Source organism: Girardinichthys multiradiatus, chromosome 17 (genome assembly GCF_021462225.1).
Source record: "Girardinichthys multiradiatus isolate DD_20200921_A chromosome 17, DD_fGirMul_XY1, whole genome shotgun sequence".
Taxonomy (NCBI): domain Eukaryota; kingdom Metazoa; phylum Chordata; class Actinopteri; order Cyprinodontiformes; family Goodeidae; genus Girardinichthys; species Girardinichthys multiradiatus.
Window position 1 is genome coordinate 16,218,606 of NC_061809.1, and position 21,487 is coordinate 16,240,092.

A 21,487-nucleotide genomic window follows, 5' to 3' on the forward strand; every position below is an offset into this window, starting at 1 on the left:
TGTTTGTCATTAGCATAATAATAAAAATCGCATTTCTTTAGATATTTTGCATGTCATTTACATAAATCTTAAAAAAGTTCGGACCCAAGACTGACCTATGAGGAACCAGCATTCATCTGCAATCATTGTTAAAAAGGCAAGAAGTTAATGTTGTGGTTGTGTTCTGTTCTCTGATGCCTTATTTGTTAAATTAGTAAAAGGTAAACTAGCCCATGTCTTCTTTATTCTGGCTGTTTTCACCAAATTCATTAAGTAACAACCGAAAAGCCAACAGTAGATTTGGCTATTTTTATAGCCACAACCAATATAGTCAACTCTGTTGGTCAGACTGTGAATACATTTTATTTCCCAATGTGACACCATTTAAGAAGAAATAAATAGGTTTTCCGGATAGAGGATTTATTGCCAAGAGACGTTGTTACAAAACAAAATTCAACCAAACACAAATTTCTCAACTTTGTTGGGGCAAATGTATGTCGATACATTCCCACTAATAAATGTCTCATAACCTGTTGAAGAGAAACCACCCTCTCTATCAAAATGGTATTCTTCACATTGTGCAATGCACCAGTACCACTAGTACTGACTCAGCCCCTCAGCATAATGCTGCCACCAACATGCTTGACGGTTCACATAGTGATCTTAGCCTTAAAAGCATCACCATGACTCCTCAAAATGTTTTGGTTGTCATTGCGGCTTATATAACCATGAAACTTTGTCGATATGGGAGCACAGCTTCTTTCTTGTTTGACTCCCTCTGAGTCCATACTGGCCTCAGTGTGGTAATTGACACTGGTGGTTCCACTAATGTCCAGTTGGTTTGTTCTTCAACCTCCTTAATAATTGTTTTATGGCCTTAAGGTGACGGCTTTGGTTAGATGATTGAACCTTGGGCACAATTGGGCCAACAGGACAATAATAAAAACTGGTTTTGGAAAAGATAAAGTAAGCTAGCATTTCCGGAATGGCCTCAGCAGAGCCCCCTCCACAGAGCCCCCTCATCAGCTCTGTTGAAAATATGTGGACTATGCCTACAAGCTGGCTCCATGGCAGGAAACCTGGCCTGATACTTACCCACAATTATACTACGAGCTTGTTGATGGCTACAAAAACATTTTGGTCAAGGTTTAGCTTTGTAAGGGCCATTTAGATACTAGTACATATTAGAATTTGTATGTATAATTTTAATCCAGTATGGATTAGAGAAAATCCACAATAAATTCAACCTTGTGCACCAAATTCTTGTTTTTAAAAATCCTAGAAGTGCTAAAGTGTCATTAAAAGCCCCCAAACTATTGATCTTCATGCCCTTGATCTTCACGTTGACCTTCTGTGGTTGGAAAAATGATGTGCAATAGGGTGAAAAAGCAGCATCAGTGCTTATCGTCTAATAATGTTTCTTTATCTCCTTTTATGCTGTTTATTTTAGCGGTTGCGGCGGTTATCAACTAAGTACCGAACGGAGAAGATCTACCCCACCAACGTAGGAGAGAGGGAAGAGAATGTGAAGAAGAACAGATACAAAGATATACTGCCATGTAAGTTGTGGTTTACCTCCAACGAAGCACTTGATGTAGATTTTCTGTCTTTCTTCCTTTCTTTCCTATTGTCTTGTTTGTGTATGCAGGAGATGCGGGCATTACGGACCATTAAAACAATGCACACAGTTTTGATCTGCCGCATTGCTTTCATAATCTAATCTCCCTGCAACCTTGTCTCTTCTGCAAGTGCTGCGGCTTTAGAATTTTGTGCATCTATCAGCTCAGCTTTTAACGTCACTGCCTGACTAGAGAAATCCACATTACATCGGAGATAATATTTGCACCTGGGGGGGGGGACAAATAAAGGTTAAGTTAGTATGAGTGCAAACATTTCAAGGATGATGTGAAGACTACAAAAAAATATCTTGTTTCTTCTGTTTACTGAATAAACGGGTATCTTTACATAGCTTGAGATGTTTTAGTTTGTTTCGTTACTTAATAACCTCAGGGAAGCTTATGTGACCCAACGACTGTCCCACTTTTTCCTTAATATGTTTATCCTCCTTTCCCCTCTCCTTTCTCCACATCCATTCATTAAAGCTTTTAGTGAATGAGCTGATCAGGGAAAGGAAGAACTAGTTCATCCATAACAGATGCAGACACGCACACAAACACACAGATGCTGCTGTACATAGCAATGAGGATAATGTTTTTCTCTCTGTGCATGAAACCTCTCCTGTTGGTCCTTGTTTGACCGCTTTTACCTCTTGTCTTATTCTGTTATAGCTGTTATGCACGCTATTGAAATAAATTCATATTTTCAACCTTGTTCGTTTTCCTCCTCCCACAGTTGACCATACTAGAGTAAAGCTGACATTGAAAACAACCAATCAGGACACAGATTACGTCAATGCAAACTTTATTAAGGTAAAAACCATGTGGATCTGCTTTGTTCTCTCACATGTGGTTATATTTGCATCGCGTTTTTCTTTAGGTCATGATTTCTTTATTTTGTGTCTGTCCAGGGTGTTGATGGCCCAAAAGCCTACATCGCAACTCAAGGTCCACTCCCAAACACAGTCATCGACTTCTGGAGGATGAACTGGGAGTACAGCGTCGCCGTGAGTATGATTCAAAGCAGAAGAGACACAATTTTCTAGTGCTGAGAAGATTTTACAAATATGAAGTTATCGTAGTATTATGCATGCTCTGAAAAAAGTGGTGATTATCCCAACAAAAGCATTGAAAGTTCTCCCTTTTGTGTTTTAACAAACAGAATTAAGTAGAACTTCAGGATTAATCGGCCCAAGTATCTTAATCAATCAAATTCAGTTTAGACTCCTTTTAAACACTTTTTTCTTCAAAATAAGAACCTCAAACATAGATATAAGGGTATCTGTACCGGATGAAGTCAGCTGAAAGCAGCTGGATAGCTTTTTGCAAACACGAACTTTGACTGAAAGTGTCATGCTGTATTGATATCGCACCGTTATATTGGCATGAGATCTTGTTACACCCTAAATTTCTGTTGTAATATTTTCAAACAAAATTTCCTGGCTTGTGCCAAATATTAGGCTGGATGTCAAGCTATGACCCTATGCTAAATATCATAACACCCTAGCATGATTCCCATGTATGCAAACCTGATAGAAGAAGGGATAAAGAAGGAAGGAAATCTGTTGCTTTGTGTGGAGTGAGATGAAAGTGAGATTTTGGACTTATTCATGTATTTATATGTACTTTTCCTCATTTATGCATCTACTTCTTCAGAATTGTAACATTCTCCTAAACAGTGTTGGGGAAATGTATAATTAATACAGTTCAGGGTTCCTCAGCTCTGCTACACAGTGAAACGTGTTGGAATCTGTTCTTATATTGAACCCTACACAAACAGAACGTGCACAGAAAATCCAAAATATTAAGGGATGCAGTTTTCAGCTTTGAGCATGTATTGATTTGCTGTAATTCTTGCCGTCTGTGTCTCTGCAGGTTATTGTAATGGCTTGTCGGGAATTTGAGATGGGAAGGGTAAGGCTGTAACTTGTGTTTGCACACATATCTGTGTTTTATTGCCTCCATCAAAGCTGCAGCACACTGCCTGCACCAGCTTTTACAATATCTCCAAGGATTCATTCTTCAGCGTTATGTTTAAGGTTGTTTATTCTTGAAAAAGTTCTGGTATTTTTTTGGTAGATTTTTTGTCTCTCCTCGATGTGATGGAATGTCTTTGCAAAGAAGCAGTTTCAAAAGCCTTGAGGAAATTTTAATTGATCCACACTTGGGTTGAAATGAATTGTGTGGTTGTTTAAATAGCTTGTATTTTCTCTAATTCATTTGTTCTACACTATTATTTTCACATCTGACACAAATGACTTTAATTAAGCACCTTATGGTTGTGGGGAAAAAGATTTTAAAAACTTTGTGTATTTAATTGCGTTTCTTCAGATTGATTGCAAATCTGTTCAAGCAAGGTTTCTGCAGATTTTAAAGGCTTTTATGCCTGATTAATTGAAGGGCAAAATGGTATCATTGATGGGTTTTTTTGTCACTCAATTCTACTAAAAAAGGGTGAAATTGGGAAACTGAACAGATATGTGTAAACTAGAAAAAGGATTGCATGAAATAAAGAAATAAAGCATGAGTAAATAGAGGAAGAATGCAACATTTGTGTAAGAAATCAGCCTTAGGTGGCTAAAGCAAAGAAAAACAAGAGCAAGTCATCAATAAATATTTAAATGAGTTACAAGTCTTATATATATCTCTCTCTCCCCCCCAACCAAACATTGTTCAACAGAAGAGAGTCCATGCTTGTCAGCATGGAATTTTGTGTATTTTTCTGCTTTATTTGTCACTGCCTTTGTTGTGCATGTCACATTAATTGTGTACTTCAGACTACAAAGGCTTCTGTGTGCAGGAAGCTGTGGCATCTCTATTGCGGTAACGGCTTCTCTGTTCTGCTTTAGAAAAAATGTGAGCGGTATTTTCCATCCCGAGACGAGGAGCCCTTGAGTTTCGGCCCTTTCAGAATCTCATGTGTAAGTCGAGAAATGTGCGATATTGCAGATGTGTTTTTTGAAATAAAGAGAATCATGCATTTCCCACATTTTGTTTTGATAGTAGCTTCGTTCAGAGACTGTAAAATATTTTCTCACCTTGGTTTCCAGGAATCAGAGCAGCAAAGAATGGACTACTTTATCAGGACTTTGATGGTGCAGTATAACGATGTAAGTTCTACCAGAATACTATTAGCCTGCTGTTGCAAACTAATTGATGCAAATGAAAATTTTCCTGCCATTGATTTCCAGATAAATAAAATTTTCATAGTTTAATAATAATAGTTATATTTATGACTAAACAATGACAGTGACTCACAAAAGGACAAACTGTTTTGAGCTTTTTAACACTTTAATAGTTCATAATTGGGAAGTTGAAGGAAAAGCAAACATGGTTATCAAACCTTTTTAAATATAGCTGATAAGTGTGATGTGCATTTATATTCAGCCCATTTACTCTGAAACCCCTAAATGAAATGCAGTGTAACCAATTGCCTTCAAAAATTATATATATATATATATCAGTGGTGGATGCTGGTCTTTCAAGGAGGGGGAAGCTCAATTTCAAGGTCACTGATTCGCTCATTTCGCTGTCAATCAAAAAGGGATTCATCCTCAGACAGATCATCCAATCATCATGCAGAAGCTGAGTGTCCGGGCCAGCCGAGGCCAGCCCACTGCCCCATAGACCCCCAGAGAAGCTGAGCGTCTGATGGGCGGGACAAAGCCCAGCATTTTGGCTTCGTTACTGAACTCACTGTTTAAAGCACTGTGAAGCTGCAGGAATGAGTGAGAGGAAAGCCGCGTCGTTACCAGTGATAAGAAGCTGATTCTAAACAAAAGTTGAGCGCGTTGTAGCACATATTTAGTCAATGACAAAAGTTTGGACACACCTTCTCAGTCAAAGAGTTTTCTTTATTTTCATGACTATGAATATTGTAGCTTCACACTGAAGGCATCAAAACTATGAATTAACACATGTGGAATTATATACTAAACAAAACAGTGTGAAACAACTGAAAATATGTCTTATATTCTAGGTTCTTCAAAGTAGCCACCTTTTGCTTTGATTACTGCTCCACACGCTCTTGGCATTCTGTTGATGAGCTTCAAGAGGTAGTCACCTGAAATGGTTTTCCAACAGTCTTGAAGGAGTTCCCAGAGATGCTTAGCACTTGTTGGCCCTTTTGCCTTCACTCTGCGGTCCAGCTCACCCCAAACCATCTCGATTGGGTTCAGGTCCGGTGACTGTTGAGGCCAGGTCATCTGGCGCAGCACCCCATCACTCTCCTTCTTGGTCAAATAGCCCTTACACAGCCTGGAGGTGTGTTTGGGGTCATTGTCCTGTTGAAAAATAAATGATGGTCCAACTAAACGCAAACCGGATGGAATAGCATGCCGCTGCAAGATGTTGTGGTAGCCATGCTGGTTCAGTATGCCTTCAATTTTGAATAAATCCCCAACAGTGTCACCAGCAAAGCACCATCACACCTCCTCCTCCATGCTTCACGGTGGGAACCAGGCATGTAGAGTCCATCCGTTCACCTCTTCTGCGCCGCACAAAGACACAGTGGTTGGAACCAAAGATCTCAAACCTGGACTCATCAGACCAAAGCACAGATTTCCACTGGTCTAATGTCCATTCATTGTGTTCTTTAGCCCAAACAAGTCTCTTCTGCTTGTTGTCTGTCCTCAGCAGTGGTTTCCTAGCAGCTATTTTACCATGAAGGCCTGATTCACACAGTCTCCTCTTAACAGTTGTTCTAGAGATGTGTCTGCTGCTAGAACTCTGTGCGGCATTGACCTGTTCTCTAATCTGAGCTGCTGTTAACCTGTGATTTCTGAGGCTGGTGACTCGGATGAACTTATCGTCTGCAGCAGAGGTGACTCTTGGTCTTCCTTTCCTGGGGCGGTCCTCATGTGAGCCAGTTTCTTTGTAGCGCTTGAGGGTTTTTGCGACTGCACTTGGGGACACTTTCAAAGTTTTCCCAATTGTTCGGACTGACTGACCTTCATTTCTTAAAGTAATGATGGCCACTTGTTTTTCTTTACTTAGCTGCTTTTTCCTTGCCATAATACAAATTCTAACAGTCTATTCCGTAGGACTATCGGCTGTGTACTGTATCCACCTCCTGCACAACACAACTGATGGTCCCAACCACATTTATAAGGCTTGAAATCCCACTTATTAAACCTGACAGGGCACACCTGTGAAGTGAAAACCATTTCAGGTGACTACCTCTTGAAGCTCATCAACAGAATGCCAAGAGTGTGCGGAGCAGTAATCAAAGCAAAAGGTGGCTACTTTGAAGCACCTAGAATATAAGACATATTTTCAGTTGTTTCACACTTTTTTGTTCAGTATTTAATTCCACATGTGTTAATTCATAGTTTTGATGCCTTCAGTGTGAAGCTACAATATTCATAGTCATGAAAATAAAGACAACTCTTTGAATGAGAAGGTGTGTCCAAACTTTTGGTCTGTACTGTAGAAGACCAAGGAGCACATCAGACAGGGGCAAAGTTGTGGAGACATTTCAAGGAGGGTTTGGCTTCTAAAACAAAAAAAACTCTGAACACACTCCTCAGTCCATCAAAGTATGGCGCCATGCAATCCTACCAACTCATTGGTTGTTTACATACTGACAAACTGTGCAAGGGTAGCATTAATAAGAGTAGCAGTTTACTATAGGCCATATAGGGGGCGTAGCAAACAATTAGAAAAGGATCAGATGAGACCTTAATGCAAAATGCTATGTGTTGTAGAAAACTGGCACTGCATCACCCTAAGCACACCATCCTTATGATGAAGCATGGTGCTGGAAGTGTTGTGCAGATGCTTTTCTTAAACAGGAAGTGGTCAGAGGTAATGGGAAGATGGGTGGAGCTAAACACAGGGCAATCATGGAAAAAAATCTCTGTACTGCAAAAGACTTGAAATCAAAGCTAAGGTTCATCCTCCTGTAGGACAACAACCCTAAACAGATATACACAGAGCTGCAATGGCATGGTTTAGATCTGGGGTGCCTCAAGTGCAGCCCGGGGGCCATTTGTCACCCTCTCAGTGAGTTTGTGCAGCACCTGAAGGCCCCTGAACTGTACTAACATGGTCCACGAGCACAGGCAGATGGTAACTTTTAGTTTTATGTTTTTGGACAAGATTTTCACAGAAAAGTTAAAATCATCTTTAAAATTACATTTGTTAGGTACACAAAGTGCTTGATTTTAGTAACCATGTTTTTGCAATTATTTTAATTTCAAGGTAAAGTGGACCACAACCATACAGCGAATTTTACAGAGAAACTATTAATGAAACCTGGCCAAACATAGCAAGCACTTTAGAAGAAAGAGTGACCCATTTCCTGTTATTGCTAAACATTGAGGAACAAACTGTGAAATTGAAAAACATTCCACCCCTGCAACTAGGAAACTGTGTACCTCTCTTTAGCCAAATAATAAGTGTCACTATACACTGAGTTTTGAATTTTGAATTTAACCAAAACATAGAATTTTTGTGCCCCACAAGGGCTTTCAACTTAAACGTTTTGGCCTTCATGGATACCACTGGTTTTGATCAACGTGGGGATGCACAATGTAACGAAATTAACATCGGTATCAGCCCGATAAACCAAACTGGGCTGATATCAGTAACCAATGTTTATACCCAATGTTGACACATGTTAATAGCCATAACAGCAATATTAATATCGGATATTGATATCGGTTCATATCTGCTCATATTTTCATCTCTGTTCATCAGTGCATATCAGACCTAAATCCAGTTGAGAAAATTGACGTTCACAGATGCTCACCATCCACTCTGAGTCATTTAGAAGAGAAGCTGCAAAATTTCAGGATACAGATGCACAAAGCTCTTTGAAACCCTGACAAACTTGCAGCTGTTGCAGCACAATGTGTTTTTACGTAGTATTGGCTCTTTATAAAGAGCCAAAGCATTGGCTTGTGGGTAGGGGGGCTGAATACCAATATCACACATCAGATTTTTATTCTTTTTATTGTTGTAAAACCAAATTCTGCTCAACTTTGTTTCTGTTTATTACATAAAATTCCAATAAAAGCTGTGAAGTTTTGACATGACAAAATGTAAGAACAGAAGTTGAAGGTTGTGGAAAGTCTTTTGCATGGCCCCTGTAGATAAAACTTATTCTTCTTGAGACACCATTCAATTCCGGTAAACATAAAAAAATGCACTTGTGTAGTTATGGATTTCCACTTTCTCTACTTTAGCAGCCAATCTGGTCTCAGTTTTTAACAATTGATTTTGTCCTGAAGGAAACACGGAAGATATCTCAGTTCCATTATATCAACTGGCCAGATCACGACGTCCCGTCGTCATTTGACTCCATATTGGATATGATCGGACTAATGAGGGAATACCAGGAGAACGATGACGTTCCTATTTGTGTGCACTGCAGGTAAGCTCATGCATCCTATGCTAAAAAGACACAATGATTATTATAGCACATCCCACCATGCCTTTCTGTGGAGTGAATGATTGCCTCTTTTGCCATTGTAGTGATCAAAATACAAGAAAGAGTGTTCAAATCCTCTGCTGTACACGTGTTTACTCAAAAGCACACAGACTTGTCTCCATGTGTGTGTAATAAGCTGTAATGAGCAGCCTGGGGACGTTTCCGGGTTCCTGTGTCACACAGCAGGACTCAAAGCTGTGTTTCTGTTTCTGTAAAGATGCTTTGTATGGGTTGATGTGGAGAAAGCGGGCTCTTTCAAGTCACAGCAAGCTGTTTGACAGCGTGAGATCAGGTTTTATGATTTTATACATCAGCAGCTATTAGCCTCTCTGTAGCTTCTGTCTCCTTCCTGTCTCTAGAAGGTCTTGCAGTCCTTTCAAATAATGTTAACATTTGCAGAGTTTTTTTCTCAGTTTTAGGATTAAAGCTCTAGTGTGTATGAGTGCTTTATTTGATGGGATCTGTTTGTGTGTGCAGTGCAGGTTGTGGGAGGACGGGTGCTATTTGTGCTATTGACTACACGTGGAACCTCCTCAAAGTTGGGGTATGGAACAAACGCAAACCTTTGAAATACTATTGCAACACACCCATCTTTAGATTTTCCTCATATTAACCTTGAAATCCAATGTCCAGCCCACTCCAGTGTGTCCTAATTTTTATACTATACTCTGTGCTTCAAGAAAATTCCAGAGGACTTTAATGTTTTCCGGTTGATCCAAGAGATGAGGACCCAGCGACATTCTGCTGTTCAAACAAAGGTTTGTTTTTTACACTTTTATTTTATCTTGTTTTTTTTTTTTTTACACTCAGCATCTGTTTGATGCAGATCCATGAAAAAGAGGAATGAAAAGAAATCAGTTGGTGACCAAAATCAGCTGATTCTCAGCTTGACCGGTCAGTCGGAAAAACTCAAAAAATTCCAATCTGTGAATTCATCTTTTATCAGATGGCGCTAAACACTACATTCTTCTATGTGAAAGTTGTTGCTGAAAGAAGATTCACTCAAAGTTTAAATTTTTAATAGTGAAGTTTCTAGAGATGAACTTATAGGTGGAAAAAGTCTAAAAAGCTATTGACAAAGGAGACTGTATTTTCTATGGAAGCGTATGAGCTGTTATTTAAGCTGGTACGACTTCTGCTGGTGGTTAATATTTTGCAATTTTGTATTTAGTGGTTTTGGTCACTTTGTGTGTGATGTTTTTAGGAACGGAAAAAAAATCGTCTGCCACCAAGAAGTGAATTTAGTAGCCACCTTGGAAATGTTTCTTCAATTTGGCAAAGTGGGGAAATGACCAGCTCCTTACTGGGAGGCGGGAGCCTTATTCTTTTGTGTAGGGACGGGGCTTATGGTCTTTGGTCTTATGGTATAATAATGTAATAATCAATAGTGTTTTCACTTTAAAAACTAAATTTAACAATATTAAAAATTGTTTCCTTTTTTCCCTTGTCTTTCTGCCAAATGAAGGCATGAAATACCATGCCACTTTATTTCTAAAAACAACAGCTGACCACAGTGCTGTACAAAAATATGCGACAGAACAGGAATAAAACAATTAAAAGAAAATACAACAAATACATAGAAAAAGTATAACTTTAAGACAGTAATGCTAGCTCACTCTGGGTTAAAAGCCAAAGAGAAAAAATGTGTTTTTAAAGGAGTTCAAATTTGTTCCATTATTCTAAAGAAAGACAATGATTCATTGTTTAGCTATTTTTTATTAGTGGTTAGCAACTTTGCTCTTAGTGCCTTCCTGTTATCTGCTGAGGTGGAACTCCCTCTAATAAAAAGCTGTGTGGCTCTATATGAAACACAATTTCCTTTTAAACTGCTTCTTGCACATTCTGGGCTTCATTGTTCATTGTTTCGATCAACTTTGTCAAGCTGATAATTGGCTCGTTCTCGTCTCTCAAACCATCTCTAATTTTGTTCCTTATATAAATCATTATTATTGGGGAAATTCATATATTATAGTTCCATTATTATAACATGATGGCTTCATACTAAGCAGGTTTGACCCAGTGGCATCGATGTTCAGTAAAAACTGACCGAATTTGTTTCTGTTCAGTCTGCCACGGTCCTCTTCCCTAATTCTTGTCCGTCTTTTCTGCAAGGCAGTTTGAATAACCTTCTTGTTTCATACATTCCTTATCTTTTTTTTTTTCCTGGTTGAGGCTGATTTTGCCACTATTTTGTGTGTGTTCCTTGTTTTTCTTGTTTTTGCAGATTTTCCTCAGATTGTTTTCCTCTTCTTGCCCTTCCTCAGCTTATCTGTGTCTCTCTGCATCTAGGAGCAGTATGAGTTAGTCCACAGAGCAATTGCTCAGCTGTTCGAGAAACAACTGCAACTTCTGGAGAGCCCCACCAACGTGCAGATACACGATGGCATGGTACGACACGCTCACATTGTACTGATTTTGTCTGGTGTGAAAGGGAGACAGGATGTGACTGAGTAACACTTGGACTAGGAAGAAGCCAAGTAATTAGTCACAGGGGGGATAGAGAGAAGGAGAAATAGAGGAGAGTCTGCTGGGTAAAAACTGAGAAGATCAGGAGGGATTGTGCCTGAAGGAAAAATATCTTATTCTGTCAGCCACCACTGACCTCGTTGAGACTTTTTTTACACTGTTCTCCACCATCCCGAAAATATGGCAACTAACAGATCTCATATAGTTTCAGAAAGCCCAAAGAGTTATCTCGACTATTTCTCTTCTAAGAAAACAAAAAGAACAATCAGCAGTTTATCCTTAAAAATGTAACGTACCCTCTAAAAGAGACATATTGTGCCTCATAAAATCCCAAACTTTAGTGCTTTTTATTAAGATGATAAAGACAACATGTAAGATTTAGTTTTCTGCAACACATAGCTGTTTGCATTAAGAAAATAAGTTTTATTTTTGTCCCTCTGACCACAGAAACCTCTTCTGCTTGTTGGCTTGTGGCGAACTGTGTTTTTACTTAAGGTATCAGAATAAAACTGACTAAATACTGATGCGCACACTGTTATGGTTTTTTAGGTTTTTATTTGTTAAACTGGAAAATTATGTTTTATTTTCCTCCCACTTTACAATTATCTACTACCTTTTGTTAGTCTAACACATAAAACTTCATTGATATAATGCATGGTGGTTGAAAAAGGTCAAATACATCTGGAAGGCACCTTGTCATGCGGCTTTTTTTCAAAGTTGATATAATGTCCGGAGTTGTTAAGAAATGTCTGTTTGCAGGCTTTGGTCAAATTACCACATGATTTCAATATTTTCTCAACTTGTTCACAGCCTTATTCAGAACAGCTAGTCTGCTAGGAAGATTGTAATGTCTAAAAAAAACAGAGATGATGAGTGTTCTGGCAGAAAAACAGGTGGCTTCCTGTTCAGGAAACCCTGACAGCGATGCGCTTTGACTCTTAAAAGTGACACCAGTTTATTGACCCCTGAACACATTATTTAGCCTTTAAAAATACAGAGGATTTTTATTTTTTATTTTTTTACAAAATATACATTTTTGTCTTTGAAGTTGAACCAGAATCTTAAAAACCAAAGGATTTTTGCTGTAGATATTAGCTCTATATGAAATACTACTATTGTATGATTGCTCAATCACTGATAAGAAGAAAAGTGTCTAAAGTAATGAATAAACATTCAGGTATCTTTTTATTCAATTGATTTAGTTGTAATGGTTGTCTAGACTTCATCAGATTTTCAAGGAACCCTTTTATGAAAAGATCTCTGCTTAATCAGATGCTATCTTACTTTATCTAAGAGGGAAAGGGACTGAAAGGGCTTGAAGTTCTCTTGCCAGTCTTTTGCTCTCTGGATCTCGGGCTTTTAGCCAGCAGGCAGGATAATACTCCATGTTCCTAATCATTCTTTCGAAGAAGCCTCACCCCCTAGCCCGTGAGGCAGGCCTGGATTCACTCTGAGGAATTAAGGGAGACAACAGGTGTCTGTTTAACCAACTTAAATGCACACAAGGGTTCGGATCCCAACATGGATGTATCAGTATAAAGCAGAAAAAGACAGAAGGTACTTGTCATGTTTAGCTACTGTATGTTCCCCAGCGGATGATAAAGGAGCACAGTCTCTTAGGAGTTGCACAGAAAAGTCTGTTCTCAGGCTTGTTGCTGGCATATAAGCAGGGTATAGCTGCTCAGGCCGTTTCTTCGCAGAGACTTCCATATATCTTCTTTACTTCTGACAAGCTACCTTTTGAATTTATCCTCCCCAGATTTTCCAGTGGGATCTGGACACATTCAAGATAATGTGTTGGCAAAGGATGGCTAACCCTTGGGTGACAACCCTAGACTTAACCTTAGCAAGATAGAAATATTTCCACACAAGACCTCAGAAAGTTCTCCAAAGTTCTTATCCTATTAAAACATGATGTTATGTGATCCCCTTACAAGGGAAATTGAGCATTGCTGCTGATTAAAACTTGTTTAGGAGTCCGAGAAGAAACCCTGATCTCAGCCTATCATTATCAGCAAGATGTTGTGACTCAGTTCGTTCACACATTGGCTCATGTCCAGTCAGCCATTTTTAGTGACTGCTACATCCAAATAAGGTGCTCTTAATGTCAACAAGAACAATAAAGCCTACACGTACACACATCCCACACTTGTTTCTGTGCTCGACGCTTCCCCACCAAACATGTTCGCATTCGTGTCCTCTTATTCTTACATTGTGGTGCATGAATGAGCCGAAGCTTGGGAGTTTGGAAACTCTAACTTTAGCCCAAAAGTTGTGCCCAACTCTTAAGAGTTTATGGCCACTAAAGTTGCCCTGTCATCTTCTCATCATCTCAGGCAAAATAAAAGTGATGAGTCATGGCTGAAAACGTTGGGAGAATGAGCAAGACAACATCAGAGAAGAAGAGACGGAAGAAAGAGGCATCTTTAGAAACACTTTGTCTTGTGTGAAGGAGTTTTGTTGCAATCTTAACAAATATTTACTCCTGAAACATCTTAAGGGGAAGAAAAAAGACTTGAAAATGAAAAACATTTATCCATAAACTTATAAAGAGGAAATTTGTTTTTTTGAGAACTACTGAGACAGAGTGTTCTAATCTGCCAGGTATTGTAGACATGCCAGATCATGTAAAAGCTGATGTTAACAGATTGCTGGAGAAAGAGAAATTAAAAGGAGCATTTTGGTGAAACAGGAATTTATTGCAGAGATGATATCCTTATGTGGTGCAACTTCTGTGTTCATGTTTTCTGTCGATGTTTTTGTTTCAGTCGATGATTTTTAAGGAAGAGCAATGGATCAAACTTCCAAGATATAAATACAAATACGGTTCATTTAAAATGCAACAGAGCGAAGCTTAAAAACAGTCCCAACCATTAAACGTTAAAATACAAACTCTGTGTACAGAAGTCAGTAATTAATATTTATGGAAAATGTGTCAGTGTATTTAAAAGCTGAAGTTTAAAGGAACTCATTAGGTTGGTTTGAGAATCAGGCTGTGAGATCGTAAGTAAAATTTGGTAACACTACTAAATTTCTCTTGACATTATGTTGACTCATCTTAGAATAGAAAAGTTTTTTGATTTTTCCTTTCAGATTTGTTTTTCTGTCTTTTTTGACATTCTGGATATTGAGTACAAAACATTATGTGGCAAACTAAAATCTAAAGTTAAATAAATGTAATCAGCCAGTTCTTTCTAATACATTTTTATCTATGTCTTTGAGTAGAGATAGACTGTAAGCTCAAACTGTTTTCTGTATCCATTTTAAAGTTTTGGACATTTTTCAGACTTGTTAAGACTGTAACGTCCCTGTTTTTAACAGGAGAAAAAATACAGAATTATAAGAAGCGTTCAGTTGCACTGACACTTTTTCTTAACATGAATTTAGCTTTTCTGCAACAGCATCGCAGCTTTTACATCCACATAGACAGCTGTGTCATCAGGACACATAGACTGAAATATTAATAATATTTATAAAACAACAATGGGACCTACAATGGTTTCTTATGGAATTGCTTTTTCATTTTTTTTAAGATGAAGCCTAAAATGATCAATTATGACATGTTGATGTCCTTTTAGGTATGATTCAAAGCATGATAATGACTTCTTTGATTATGCTTTGATAGCTTAAATATTAAAATGTTGCTGTTTTAATCAGGCAGGCAACAGATTCTGGAAGTTGGTTGTGCTTCAAACCAAATTATAAAGAATCTAAATAGTGATATATTTCTACATATTCAGATAGTAGCTTTAAAACAACCTCCAGCACATTTGATAGGACTGGAAAAAGGCTTATGGGTCTGTAGTTGTTTATTTCATTGATATTTTCATAATTTCATGTTTAAAATTCAATTTATCTGGGAATTGAGGTTGTACTAAAGGATAAATGGATTTATTTATTTAGGAATAGTCTTGAAGTTACTATTTTGTTAAAAGTTATCCCCTTTAAAAGGGAAATGACAACACTCCTGTGTGATTGTTTTGTGTCTTTCCAGAACGAAAGCAGTCCCGACAAAACAAGCATTCAGTCCGATGATGAACGGTGGGACACACCACCTCCAAAACCTCCTCGCGTTCGCAGGTAAGACCTGAGACGTCTTGTGTGTGTTTTTTTTTTTTCTGTTAGCATCGTTCCAAAGAAGCAAAACTCAGCCTTTAAACGCCCTGTTGAATGTAGCTGATGAATAAACCGAGCCACGATCGTCCTACACAAAGATGAATTAACAGGTTCATCCCAGGGTTCATGAGTAGGCGGCACATTGTTGAACATAGCAGAGGTGGTATTTTGTTGGAAGAAAGCAAAAAAAAAAATCACAATACTGTAAGTTTTTGTGAATATATAAGCTGACTGAAAAGAAAGCAGTTGCTGGCTCCTGTGTTCTGAATCAACCCACAGATACAGTCAGCCTTTGGTTTGTGTAAACTTTTGTTTGGCTGTGTACGGATGCCTGAGGAGGAGTTGCATCTAAAAATCATTTTGAAACTCCCTGCAATACTGTGCAACTCTACATAACGTTGAACGTAACACAACCAAGGGCAAGTTGAAGTTATCATCTTTCCCTCTTTGTAAACAGTCTTCTAAAGCATATCCACTCTGCTTCAAACACCAAGGCTTAATATACTGTATTTATCAATACATGTTTCTTTTTCATCTTGTTTTTTGCTTATTTCATGCCCCCTTTCCACCCTTTGCTTGACATTTTCCCGCTTTAGCTATGCAGTATGTGCCCATCAGGGGTTCTGCTCCACTTCTGTCTAACCCCTCCCCCTTTACTTGCAGCCACATATAAAAAATGACAACTTTTCTTTTTTGAAGGATGCCTCAAAGTTGCCTCAGTACTGATGCTTTAATGTCAGAGGGGATGTCTTCTTTCCAGGAGGCTGTATATCATCTCATATCCTGTAACCTGAAGTTTTGTCAGGAAACGGTTGATTTGGCAGCATTTTGCGTGGTTGTTGTCTTGCTACTTGATCAGTTATGGCATTTAGTGAATTCATTGTTTACATATTCAGCTGCAACAAAACAGCTTTGATGTTTTTGAAGATGCTATTCTTTTCAATTTCAGACATGGGAAAAAAATTAAAGGTGTAAAAAGGTCTGAAAGAATGAAACTGAATACAAGGTAGGCCAGAGTGGAGCTGAAAGTGGCAAAAGAGTGATTAAGTTCTGTACCAAACCTAGACATTGATACATAACTCATTTGCCACCCAAGAAGAAAAGAACTCTTGATTTTAGGAGAAATGTTGTCAATATCTTGATCTAAAGGTTGTCATACATGCCAGAGATTAAAAACTCTGTGGCAAGTCCAGTCTACCTGTAATTCACTGTGGTGAAGGACCTCCATTTCTCCTTGTAAATGTTTAACCAGAATATATTAGGAAGCTGTGCAGTGGTTTTGTTGAAACAGTGAATGGAAGCAACTAAAAGCCACACGAGTCTGTGTGTTATCCATGTTGGTTGACTGAGGACACTGTCTGCCACACCCTCACATTCTACTACCGGTCTACATATTGTTCCACCCCTAAAAGTCACTTCACGCTCATGTTACAGTTGTGGTGATTAAAAGTCAAAATACAGATATGCAACCTATCATTCATTTGGCTCAGACACTGACAAAAATCAAGGCACAGGAGCAACTAATTATCGTAGGTAAACATGCAAGAGGAACGTCTGGAATGATATAGATTTAGTTTAATAACATGACCCATGGATATCAGCAGATGTTTTTGTACAAAGTACACATTAGAAAGCAAGAAAACAACACATTTTGTTACCTGAGAAACTTCACATTCACAGGTATTTGTCTCCATGGTCTGACTGGTGTTTCGCTAGAGCTATCACATTGCCGTGGCATGAATCGCGTTTTGTCCTCACCGCTCCCCCCCGATTGTTCTTCCTTCGAGGCCAGGATTCCAATTGTTTCATATGCCAGAGCGAGGACATGGTTTACAGCGAAAGGCTGTCACTTATGCTACGTCATCAACCATTTATGGTAATAGTGTTTTCCTTTTTAGAGAGGTGGGGTTCCCGAGGCTTTTTGTCAGAGAGGTGTTTTCTGCTTTAAACAACAATGGAAAGGCTGATTATGAGTTGTGTTTTTTAACACATCTTTCCACTATTTAATGACTAACATGGAGAAAATCAAACTGGACTGAAGCATTTTTCAGAGGTAAAAAAATCAACCAAAGCTTGCACAGTTTTCTCTCTCCTAACTTTCCTAAATCTTTCCTTTTTTTACCAACTGGTTCGATGGGAAACATTTTCAAGAGTTCCTAATTTAAGGATGTAGCTGTAAGTGCACTGTTTACTGAAGAGTTTCTTTCCTGTTCCTATTAAAACATACAAATTTAAACTTTGAGACCCAGCCAAGATAGCAAGCTCTCCTGGAGGTGGGACAGAAGAGGGTGCTCTTATGCCTCTTGTCCTCCTAACGTCTCCGTATACCTCCTCTGTCTCTGAAATAGTAATGTGAAGAACTCTTTCAAGCCTAATCTACTGATGGTACAAGCTAGTTTTATCCACATTCTGCCAGCCACACTCCCATTGGTTGACTTTGGTGCTGTAAGAGTGTGTGTGTGTTTAAGGGATATTATAGTTGTGTATGCGTGAGAGATGGCGAGAGATGTAGCGGGGAGTGGAGTTGTGGCATTGTCACATAGTCCTCAAAGCTCTTCTGTTTTCACCGAGACGTGTTTCCAACATCTCGATAATGAAGGAAGGAGACGTCCACCGTCGCCTAGCCCTACAGAATGAGGGAGTGATCCAAGTCTCTGTGGTCTTGCTACTTTTCATAGTTGTCAGTGTGAACTTATTGAAATGCAAACGTCTTTGTAAGTTTCCCTTCTAGAGCATCTTGGGGTCTTTGAAAGCATGCAGGAGGAACTGTGGCGCTGGTTAAAATGCAACATGTTCTCTAAGGAGAACACATGACTTGGCAGAGGAGCTGGTTTACATTTTGTTTCCAAGCAGCCAAACTTTGTTCTTACCTTCTGAACGGATCTCCTCAGTGGTTTCCTGGTGTTTCCAAATGTCTTTCACAGTTTTTCTTTTTACTTTTGCTGCTTGTCGATGTTCAGAGAGATTTTTGGCCTGCTGCCTTTAGGGTGAAGGTCAGTCTCTGCCTCAAGGGGAGAAGGTCGCTTCTCTCGTAGATTAGTGGATCATCTGCAGTGAAGCGAGTTTTGCTCCAGTCCGTCATGGTGGAGTAAGAGCTGTGCCAAACAAAACAAGGTCACGATTAACAAGTCGGTCTACATTCCAACCCTCACCTGAAGTTATGAGATGACAGAAAAGGTTTGGATACAAACACCTGAGATAAGGGGAAGAGCTGCGTCACCTGAAGTTATGAGATGACAGAAAAGGTTTGGATACAAACACCTGAGATAAGGGGAAGAGCTGCGTCATCCTGAGCATTAAAGAGTCTGCTGAAGTCTGATCTGGATTTTGGAGGTTTTCCGGACATGTCCCACAGGGAGGAGACCCCAGAACACACTGGGTAGAGGGACGAGATATCCTGGGACACCTTTGTTTGACCTTTTTGAATGACAACATTCTGAGATCTTTGTCCTTCACTTGTCCACTAGGCAAACGGCTCATACATCGCTTAGATGGTCAGTTACAAGGAATGGACAGAAAAGGAGTGAGAAAGCAGCCAAGGTCCAAAGAAAAACTTGAACAGTTTATTCAGACCATGTTAATCAACTACAGGAGAGTTTGCACGCTTGGAAGCTAAATTAAATAAGTTTGTTTAAAACCTTTGCATAGTGCTGTAGATACTGACATTTCATCATGCATATTTTGTTGCTGCAGCTGTCTTAGCCTGCTGCCTCACCCTTTCTGTTCTTGTGTGTGACGCTCATTACTTTTGCTGTAATAATAAGTGTTTGTTCAGGCTCCCCTCAGGAATTATTCAGGTTTCGTCTCAAGTCCCTACAGAAGCAATCAGCATCAGCGGGAGTTGTCATTGTTACAGTTTAATATATTTTTGGCCTGTAGAGGCAACAAATATGATAGAAATGAGGTATCCTCCTGTGTATGTAATGCTTTTATTAAAGAAAACAAAAGGATAATGTTTTGCTTAATGTGTTACAGTTGCCAGTACATGTCTTTTGGGAGGCACCAGGACATTTTTACAGTTAGAAAAGCTCTGCACTTCTGCACCACTAGGAACAAAAACTTAAAAATTTTATAACTCAAAGTTCTAGTGTTAACGTATTTAGAAATTGCAGCAAACATCTCATGGGCTTATTTTAGTCTATGTTTTCAGCTTCAGCGTACCTCTGCTGAGTGGAATACAGAGACGGTTCAAATCACAAATAAGCAGTAAAAAGATGAACGGTTCACAGCCTCTTTCAAAGAATAAGCCAGTGACAGCTGTACTCCAGAACCTAGGCTTAATGACAAAGGCTTTCGTGGGTTGACTGCCGCACAGAAGGAAAGGAAATCCCCCCCACCCCCGTGCTTCTAGCCTATCCGACTCTGTCTGCCTGCCTTTTATCCACGCAGCATCATGTGCAGTCACTCCTGCTTCAGTCATGTGCTCTTGAATTAGCACACCACCACATCCTTTCGCTGTTTCTCTGCATCGTTGCCGTTGCATGCGTACCAGAATGTAAATGGCTGTTTTGGGGAGTGGAATGATGTCTGGCTGTGTCACTTTGTATCCTGTGTGAAATTCACACGTATGCCATACGCATCAGAATGCACTCTGCAAATGTGGGAAAACATTAAATCTAAGAAGCTGCATGAGTACTTTCTGATAAGAGATTTCTTTTTTGGCAGTAATTTAATATCCATAAATCTAAACATTCTGTTTTTAAAGAGACATTAAGCTGTATAAATTTGTTTCTGAGCTGCTTTGAAGTTTGATAAGAGACTATTTCAACCTTAAATCCACAAAATATAGGCTAGAAGTATCTAACAGCTGAAGCCTGAAATCTAGGAACGTGTAATTCGTCTCAGCAGGAGTTTACTACCAGACTTGTTAAAATCCTGCCATCTAGTGGTGACATTGCTTGGTAAAAAACCTATTGGTGTGAAACAAATTAAACGATGGTTCATTTCATCATCTTTAATCATTTAATTCCTCCATCTTTTTGCCTAGTTCCCAGGTGGAAGGTGACGTGAAGGAGGAGATTCTCCAGCCCCCTGAGGCTCATCCTGTCCCCCCTATTCTCACCCCATCTCCCCCATCTGCGTTCCCCACTGTCACCAATGTACGGCAGGATAATGACCGCTACCACCCTAAGCCTGTCATACATGTCCTGGATACAACACAGCGCAGCCTAAAAGAGGTAAGTTGGAAACCTGAAATATACTGGAACTGTGCTGGTATTCGTTTCCACACGTGACTGAAGGATTGTAAACTTCCTTTAAACTGTATGAAGCTTGGTTATATCGGTCCTTTGGTTAATTTAATGGCAATTGAACATTAGGGTTGTGCATACAAGCTTCCTTATTGATCCAAAATAAAATTATATGCAACTAAGGCTTTATTTACACAAAGATCTTTCAATAAAAAAGTGAATCAAAAATGAACAAATCCCCTCAAGCCCTGATTTCCATTTCCTCTCCCGAACAAAGCAATAACCAGCTTTATACTGTGACTCAGTTTAAAAAAGGAAATGAGGAAACTGTATCATTTTTAGATCTCATATATTTAATCAATTCTGTAAAAAAATTAAATACAATTTACCAGAGGCAGGAAGAAAAAAAAGTGATAGTAATCTGTTTTTTAACAATAAAACATTGCCGACAGCTAACAGCTGTCTTGTTTTGGTGCAGATCATGTAGTTTAATAATTGTGCATCCACAAAACAAGGATGCAGAGTTTTAGAAATATCTCAACATGGGAAGCTATAAATAAATACATTATATATTAGACAGTGAGTCAGTCATCTTCTACTGCTTCTTCCATAGTGGGTCGCAGGGGAGCTGGTGCCAATCTCCAGCAGTCTACGGGCGAGAGGCGGGGCACACCCTGGACAGATCGCCA

The 21,487-nt window shown here is 39.1% G+C and overlaps 1 protein-coding gene across 3 annotated transcripts in view; it reads left to right on the forward strand.

The window, feature by feature from the left end:
• The window catches only part of ptpn12 (protein tyrosine phosphatase non-receptor type 12), a 57,346-nt gene that overhangs the window by 25,065 nt on the left and 10,794 nt on the right, over window positions 1-21,487 (forward strand). For all 3 annotated transcript variants that reach the window (XM_047389865.1, XM_047389864.1, XM_047389866.1), the window contains exons 2-13: window positions 1,430-1,538; window positions 2,332-2,408; window positions 2,507-2,602; window positions 3,471-3,509; window positions 4,445-4,516; window positions 4,646-4,705; window positions 8,828-8,970; window positions 9,505-9,571; window positions 9,708-9,785; window positions 11,317-11,415; window positions 15,488-15,573; window positions 20,597-20,786. In XM_047389865.1, coding sequence (XP_047245821.1) covers window positions 1,430-1,538; window positions 2,332-2,408; window positions 2,507-2,602; window positions 3,471-3,509; window positions 4,445-4,516; window positions 4,646-4,705; window positions 8,828-8,970; window positions 9,505-9,571; window positions 9,708-9,785; window positions 11,317-11,415; window positions 15,488-15,573; window positions 20,597-20,786 — 1,116 coding nt within the window. The remainder of the gene's footprint in view (window positions 1-1,429; window positions 1,539-2,331; window positions 2,409-2,506; window positions 2,603-3,470; window positions 3,510-4,444; window positions 4,517-4,645; window positions 4,706-8,827; window positions 8,971-9,504; window positions 9,572-9,707; window positions 9,786-11,316; window positions 11,416-15,487; window positions 15,574-20,596; window positions 20,787-21,487) is intronic.